The following is an 8,225-nucleotide window of genomic DNA, read 5'->3' on the forward strand; positions in this document are numbered from 1 at the left end:
AGAGGTGGTTTTCTTGGGATCTTTACCTTTGTCTTCTGATTCCTCCAGTACAAATGGTTACTGTGGAGGAAGACAAGTGAGAAACAAAGGAAATTTAAGGAGTTGGTTCTTGATTTGATTAGAGATATACCTCGGCTACAGATGATGGATCATCTTTCTTATCTTTGCTTGCCTTGACCTATTAGTCCGGTTTGGGTTTTCTTTTTTCCCTACCCTTGGGGGTTCCTCGAGAAGAGATTGTGCAGCTGTAAGAGAAATGTGGTAGGATTAGTGTTAATAATGGAGTAATTTGGAATGAATATAGGCTATTAGGGTCTAGAGGAGTGACCATGGTTACTACTACTCTTTTGATGGGAAGGTATCAACTTTAACATGGGTACCTCTTTTCTCTGGAGAAATTAATTCATCTAGAGGATCTTCTTTTCACAATGTGTTTACTAAGGTGAAGAGGTATTTGGTTATGGGGGAAGTTTCTTTCCATAAGGTTAGAAGACGGTTCCTATACGGTTCCTATTAGAGTGACTCTTTCACGAAGACGGAAGTAAACTTTCCCCCCTGCAATGTTGGCTTTTTTCTGTTGTCTTCGGAGATCTGGCCCAGTTTGTTTTGTTTCGCTTTCTCAATAACAATTAATAAAATATTAATTCTAGATATTGAATAAACTACATGATCTATGTAGATCACGATTGAATGAACTACGGAGAGTGTGCAAACTCTCCTACTACTATTTTTCTTTTTTAAACAACAAAAACATAAAAACAAAACAATTACAATTGAAAAAATAAATAAATAAGAAGATTTTAGCTAACACTTAGACTTGGTTTGGGAAGTGGGTTGGCTTTTTGACTTTTTGACTTTTTTGGCTATTTTAGTCTGGGCTTAAAAGCTTGGTTTGGGAATGGCTTTTTGGCTTTTTGGCTTTTTTGAATTTTTTTGTGACAGAATAATGTAATGATTATGGGTTAGATGTGATGTTTTGTTTGTTATGGCTAAAATAGCCTATTTTATTTTTTGTGGCTAAAATAGCAAAAAAAGCCTGCAAACCCACTTGCCAAACACAGCCTTAATAGCTTGAAACCCACAAACAAAACAACTTAATCTTTTTTTTACTATTATTATTTATCAGCAAATAAGACAAGCAATAGGAACATTTTTTTTTTTATTTATCCAAAAATGAACATTTCATTAAAAATATGAAACAGAAGGTACAATGAAAAAAAATGCATTGAGAGATTCAGAGAGTGCAAACTCTCGTATTGACTATTTTTCATTTTTAAACAACAAAAACATAAAAATAAAGCGACCACAACTGGAGAAGATTTTAGCTTGCACCTAATAGCTTGAAACCCACAAACAACCCAACTTAATCCTTTTTTTTTTTTTTTTAATCAGCAAAGAAAATATTATTTGTGAAAACATGGGAGAATCCATGAGATACAGCAATAATAGAAAGTAGAAAGCAGGAAGACAACTTCCCCAAAACAAGCCTACTAGCTAAGCATAGCAGCTAAAGAGGAAACCAAAAAAAAAAAAAAAAAAAAACAGAAAGCAGTCTGCAACAATCAAAAAAACACTGAACAAAACACTGAGTGAAAAACAGCGAACGACAATGAGGAAGGAAAGTTAACACTGAGTAATCATCTGTTGGAACTCTGGAAGTGCACTTTCAAACCAACCTCTAGGAAACCAGACAGAATCGTCAATATGCCCGTCCTCCAAACAGCAGCACCAAACGAGGAACACCAGGAATAGTTCAATAGCAAAATACCATAGCATCCACAAAGACCACTAAAAGCGCCAAAGAAGAGATGGGAACATAAAGGCAATCAACAACATCTTTTTGGAATGCAAAGGTGCCCAGTCATGTGCCAACTTTCACCTCCATCGCTATGTGCATAAGGGCAAGATGGAGTGAAGGCTTTGTTTAAAAGCATGTTCCATGCTGCATTCGGGTCTTGAGTTGAGAACATGGTCCAAGTAGCAGTGGAATTCTCATATCTACTATGTGTGATGCGATTGAACTTCTTCACATTCTTGTTCTTATTTATGTTATCCGGGTCAATGTCGAAAGTGAAGATATCTCCGTAAGGCCTCACAGAGTGCAGGAAGAGAGGCAAAGATACGGGATCAGCAGACACTGCAGCAAGATCTGCAGTCACAACAATGCTCTTTCCATCCGGGCTGAAGAATGGATGGTTCACATGCCCTGCAACGTCACTTCCACTTGTCATCACTCTTACTACCACTGACGGATCATTCGCCTTCACTAGAAACACCGCAAAGTATCCTGGGTCAAGACCATTGTCCTTTTCTGGTGTACCTTCAGGCTTGTCGCGGGTTGACGAGAATACTATCCAATCTCCTCTTGGGGACCATTGGCAATGTGTGTCAGTCCAAGGCCCATTTGTTAACCTTGTTATTTCACTTCCTCCATATTCCCCTGATTGTGCGTTCTCCATTATGTACAGATTCTTGTGTTTTTTATCCCCTCCATCTCTTGTAGATCGAAAAACTAATTTCGTCCCTGTTACAATTTTCAGCCCATCCATCAGCACAAATTAAAACTGGAAACTATAATATTATAATAAAGGGTCTTTTTTGTTATTCAAAAGCATATATATTGACATTGGAAAAGGCTATAATATTAGAGAAAAGTTAGAGATCATGAAAAAAATTTCATGAAAATGATCATGAAAGATTTATGATCCTTAGATTATCTTGATTAGTGTGTGATGCTTTATTTTAAGTATAATCTAAGGGTCATAAATCTTTCATGATAATTTTCATGAAAAAATTTTCATGATACCTAGCATTGCTCATAATATTATAATTAGCTACTGACTTCCTAATGGGTTGCCCAAGGATTGGTGAAAAAATGTAGGATTTCTTTCTTATGAATTGACCTTGAAATGGCACACATCATTAAGTTATCAAAATAGTTAAATTACTTTCAATGGATAAATTGAGCCCACCAATTAATTCTTGAACTAAAATATTATCTCGGCGAGGAGCCATGCCAATATATACTATTCTATTATAATTGGGTATTTGGAAAGGAATTCGAAAGAACAAGTAGGAAGTTACCGTCTGGATTGGTGGATGGGAAGGCATTATTGGAACCATTTGTGAGTTGTACACGACGCTGTGCACCACTGGACACGTTAGGTATAGCGCAGATGTTTAGTGTTTCTTTAGACTGGAAAGAAGGTCCCATGTTAACATACAATATATCCTTTTCTGGATTTTGGCTCCAAACTGGCGAGAAGACGTTGTCTGGGCCTTTTGTCTACATAAACAAAACTGATCATCAACTATCGATCAAAGATAAACACAATTGCGCATTAACACAATTATAGTAATATTATTCTTGTACTTATGTACCTGGTAAACAATACGCATCCCTTTGCTATCGGCTACCCACACGGCCTTGAACTCATTGTCCACAAATGCAAGCTTGGAGCCGTCTTTGGAAAATGTTGGAAAGATTCCCGGCACCCTAAACAGTCCTACCTCCGGATGCGGAGAATCGAGCTTGTGGGTATTTCTTTGGATATCTTCTCCACTCTGTCACAAAGTAACAATTGTACGTATGTATTAGGTTAGCTCTTAAGTTAATTAAACATGGCTGGCTAGAAAAGGTATTCAAAGGTGGAATTAGTTTGAAAAGTGGTTAATCGGTGTGTACCTTGAGACGGTCGCTCGTGCATCGATGGTAACCAATGCGCTTCCCACCATCTATCACAAAAGGGTTGAAATGGTCAGCCTTTGGCATGGTATTTTGAGTGATTCGTATGTTCTGTTGCTGTCCAGTTGAATCAAAAATCTCAATGTGCCGATACTGTGCTTCTACACGGACGACTTCCAGGAACTCTGATTTCTGACGAATAGTTGCCACTGCCACTGTGGTGGCGTTGATGGCTGCTGGAGTCATCGCCTTAATTCCGTCCGGGGTCACACGAGATTCCATACCGTTGCTGAGGTCGGCACGGAACACACCCCAAAATTCCCCTTCCTTGCGGTGGAAAAATATGACATTGTCACTTCCCCACGTCGGCCACCCACCATTCGTTACAACCTTCTTGCGGTTGAAGGGCTTCTCTACATTCATCACAAAAATATCAGTCTGTAGATCTTCGATCTCGCCATCCCAACCACCAGGCTTTTCCTGGAACGACGCCACTGCTATCTTCGTCCCAGACGGTGCAACCGAGGGGCTTAAATCAGCTTTCCCTGTTTTTTTTTTTTTTTTTTAACAACAATGATTCATCCCACTAAAAACATCACCACTAATAGCACTAATGCATTAAAAAAGTAAAAAAAAATAAAAAAAAATACAACTCCAAGACTAAAACATCACATCATTAATGGCGGGACCCACTGCCACCTAATTAGTGGGAGCACTAATTAGTGCTCCCAAGCATTTTTCTTTTTTTAATAGGTCAAAAGTCATATTGATGAAACAGGAAACATACAAACTATAAAATCCAATGACACAGCTGGAAAACTAAGGCTGTGTTTGGTTGTGCTTTTGAAACGTGATTCTACACCTGTGTTTCAGTATGATGTTTGTTTAGGATTTTGTAATCACGTTTCAAAAGCTCTGCTGAGAGCTCTGTACCAAATCTGTCTCAGCCGCTCTTTTGCTCTGTTTTTTTTTTCAAAATTTTTGCTAAGGAGATGTCCGGCCGGCTGTCCGGAACAGTATTTTTTTTTTTTTTTTTTTTTTGCAATTGATTTATATAATCGAAAAAAATATTTTCTAAAATTTTTTTAATTTTTTATGTGCTTTAAAATAATTTTGAATTGTATGTTTAGTTATGAGTTGTAAATTTTTGTATCACATATCAAATGTCACATCAATAGTTCCCCACTCAAATCAAACCTCTTTTCCAAAACTATTTTCAAAACTCTTTACCAAACAAATTTTCTACACTCAAATCATAACTCCACAACACACAAACTCAAAATACAACTCATACTCTCAAATCACATTTACAAAACTCTACCAAACGCTACCTAAAGAAGCATCAAGGCTACCTCACTCACACAATGCTCAATAGAATCAAGCAAAAAGGAGCTCCGAAGCAGTTGGCAAGGAGCCAACTGCAGAAACTATGAAACAGCTATAACTAAACACTAATAACTTCAACAAAAAAATCTAAAACCGCGAACCCAAAAAGAAAAGAAACCTACTTGGCGCTATCAAGGCGCTAGTCAGTTTACAACACCGATATCCAAAAACTCCACCAAGAAAAATCTGCTAAGAAACATATGGGCTCCAGAATAAGAGACACCAAGCTTACTGGGACCTTTAAAGAAACACCTTTGCGTGCATCCATCTAAAAGCTTGAGAAGAAATCGATTCAGCTATTATAAATGGATCTTTCTTTGGAACAGAGCAACCTCAACTCAAATCACCACACTTGTCACAAAAAATGAATCACTCACAAAAAGACTTACAACAACAGCTAGAACTAAATATTAATAACTTCAACCAAAATAAAAAAACACTAGGTGCAACTAAGGAAGGAATTATGGGTGGGTAGTAGTCATAGTTCTAAATATCGGCCGATACGCTACGTATCGGCCGATACGTATCGGAAAAATGGGGTACCGCGACGGATACAGGCCGATATACCACTGAGATTAAAAATCGCAGGAGTATCGGCCGAGTCCCGGTACGTATCGGCCTGTAAGCGTTACACAAGCCGTTACACAAGCCGCGACGGGCCGATACTCACCGGTTCGGACTGGTACAGGAAAGAAAAAGTTAAAAAACCTTTGAAATGATTTTTAAAATTTCACCACCGCGACACCCGATTCCCGATACGTACCGATCGATACTACCGATACCGATACTCCGCGATCGATACCGTTACGTTACCCGATACCGCGATTTAGAACCTTGGTAGTAGTAAAAGAATGAATGACGAAAAGAACCTAACCTGATGGGGTGAGGCGGTCGGTTTTTGCGGTCTTAAGATTGGTTTTATAGACGGCAGTCCAGGGCTGACGACGATCAGGGGCGGGGTCCTTTGTGGTAACATAGACGAGATTATCACCGGCAATGCAACCACTGTCTTCCATGCGAACACCACTGAAATTGGCTTTGCCGAAAACATCAGCCAAACAGAAGACTTTGACTTTGGGTGGGTTATCATTGAAGCGGAGAGCTATGTGAAGCAATTCGAGGCCTTGTCGTTCGGAGACGAAAACCATGCCCCTAAGACGACCTGAATTTACATCGGCCTCTTTGCCTTCGGAAGCCAATTTTTCGCGCTTGAGAATTGTCTTGAGAGCCGCCGATGAAATTTCTTGGCCGTTGTAATTGTAGTTCACTCCGTCAGTCATGGGAAGCTCATCTTGCTTCGATGTTGTTTGAAGCGGGCACGAGAATATGTCCAGCGGCACCGGTGGTCGGTAGGTTGCGGAGAAGGCAATGCTACCTCTCTTCTCTGCCATCTTCTTCTACGATTTCTATCTTCCTTCTTTTCTTTCGCTCTAAGAGTAAAGTCAGCAAAAGCTCCAGCAAATCGGGGTATTTATTAAGGGCCTGGAGATGTCAGAGGAGGTGGGCAGTCCGTCCTCGAATTAGGAGCCTCGCCTTGCTGCTTCCGTCCTTGCGTCCGTCTTTGCAGACTTTCGGATCTACTTTTAGACTCAATTTTAATTTTTCGAATCGTTTATATTTTATAATTTATTCAGTATATCATACTTGTAAAAAATCAAGTTGATCGGATATCAGAAAGTATGTATTCGAAAAATTGAACTAAAAACTATTTTTTAAATAATTTAATAAACAGTTTTCCGAACACATACTTTCTAATATTCAATCAACTTGATTTTTTACAAGTATAATATACTGAATAAATTATAAAATATGAACGGTTCGGATTATCAAAATTGGACCTAAAAGTAGGTCCGAAAACCTACAAGGACGGGCGCAAGAACGAAACTGCAAGAAGAAACTCTTGACTCGTCCGTCCTCCGCTCCCCCATCTACTCACTATTTATGTTTTCAAACCCCACATCCTACTAATTTAGGGGTTGTTTGGAATGTTTCAAATAAGTATATTTTTTTGATTTTTTATAAAAAGATGTGTAGAAAAATAAAAAGAAGATATTAATTGATGTGACTTTAAAAAAATAAAAAGTATGAACTTATTTAGTCTTTCCAAACTTGACCTTATTTTTGGAAAGGCCATTGCTATATAAATTTAAAATTTTAATTTATTTTTAAATTTAAAGATATGATATTTAGGCTAGGTTTGATATTTTTTTAAAAAATTAAAAATTCTGTATCTTATTTAAATCACATCATCTTAATTAAGTCACATTATCTCTTTTATCACATCACTTCAAATTCAACTTATATTTCATAAAAAGTCAAAATCACTTCGAACCCAACTTATGTTTCATAAAAAATAAAAAAAAAAATACACTTATTTAGAATATCTCAAACAATCTTTAAAGTAATATTCTCTCTTCTATCTTCTTAATCAATAATATTACTTACATATCATTAAATTTATATAATAAATTTATAAAGTAGATCAATATATCATTTTTCATTTAAAACATGATGCATTGAAAATCCTATTAGTGTATGTTAATAAAAATTAACATTTCCCTTGCACCTAGATGATTTACTATAAATTATATATTTCCCACGACATACTAATATATTAACATTACTCTTGCACTTAGATAATCTACTAGTATAAATTATATATTTTTTTTAATACGAGACGTCTTATCTTTTTAATTTATTTTTATTTCTCACAACCTATTAATATAGTGGCTTGGTGTTTTTTTAATTATTTTAATCGGGAAATAAAATGTTCATTTGAGTTTATTTTTTTAATTTTTTTGATTTTTATAAAAGAAAAAATAAAATATTTATAATTTTAATATGATATTTTATTTCATTGACCTTTTAAATTATTTTATTTTATTTTTTTTATTTTTGTTTTTAACTAATATAACTGAACCACTGAAAAAACCCACATGCCAAGGTGATTAGCCTTTCCCTTGCACCTAAATGATTTGCCATAATTTTTCAACAACAATGATTTGTACTATTAAAAAAATTACTAATAGCATTAATACATTAGAAACGATAAAAAAAATAATAAAATAAAAAAAAAAATAAAGACATAGATAATAGACGGACTCACTATCACATCATTCATAATATTATTAGAGTATTATTTTAGTAGCAATGT

At 36.2% G+C, this 8,225-nt stretch overlaps 1 protein-coding gene across 1 annotated transcript; it reads right to left on the reverse strand.

Annotated features, from left to right (window-relative positions):
- Positions 1-1,363: 1,363 nt before the first annotated feature.
- Positions 1,364-6,599, reverse strand: LOC145795056 (uncharacterized). Its single transcript, XM_082877795.1, has 5 exons — positions 5,946-6,599; positions 3,686-4,230; positions 3,382-3,564; positions 3,085-3,286; positions 1,364-2,524 (listed from the first exon to the last, which is right to left on the reverse strand). Exons 1-5 carry the CDS (start codon positions 6,460-6,462, stop codon positions 1,827-1,829), a joined length of 2,145 nt encoding a protein of 714 aa, XP_082733921.1. The 5' UTR covers positions 6,463-6,599; the 3' UTR covers positions 1,364-1,826.
- Between the last annotated feature and the right edge of the window lie 1,626 nt (positions 6,600-8,225).

The sequence above is a fragment of the Camellia sinensis genome, chromosome 7 (assembly GCF_055761805.1).
Source record: "Camellia sinensis isolate YWXY chromosome 7, ASM5576180v1, whole genome shotgun sequence".
NCBI lineage: Eukaryota > Viridiplantae > Streptophyta > Magnoliopsida > Ericales > Theaceae > Camellia > Camellia sinensis.

Bases quoted from the DNA above. Each gene is read 5' to 3' on its own strand.
- LOC145795056 (XM_082877795.1), bottom strand. From the start codon at position 6,462: ATGGCAGAGAAGAGAGGTAGCATTGCCTTCTCCGCAACCTACCGACCA. The intron at 4,231-5,945 runs GTTAGGTTCTTT...AAAAAAAAACAG, and splicing joins CGACCGCCTCACCCCATCAG to GGAAAGCTGATTTAAGCCCC. The intron at 3,287-3,381 runs GTACATAAGTAC...TTGTTTATGTAG, and splicing joins GGATGCGTATTGTTTACCAG to ACAAAAGGCCCAGACAACGT.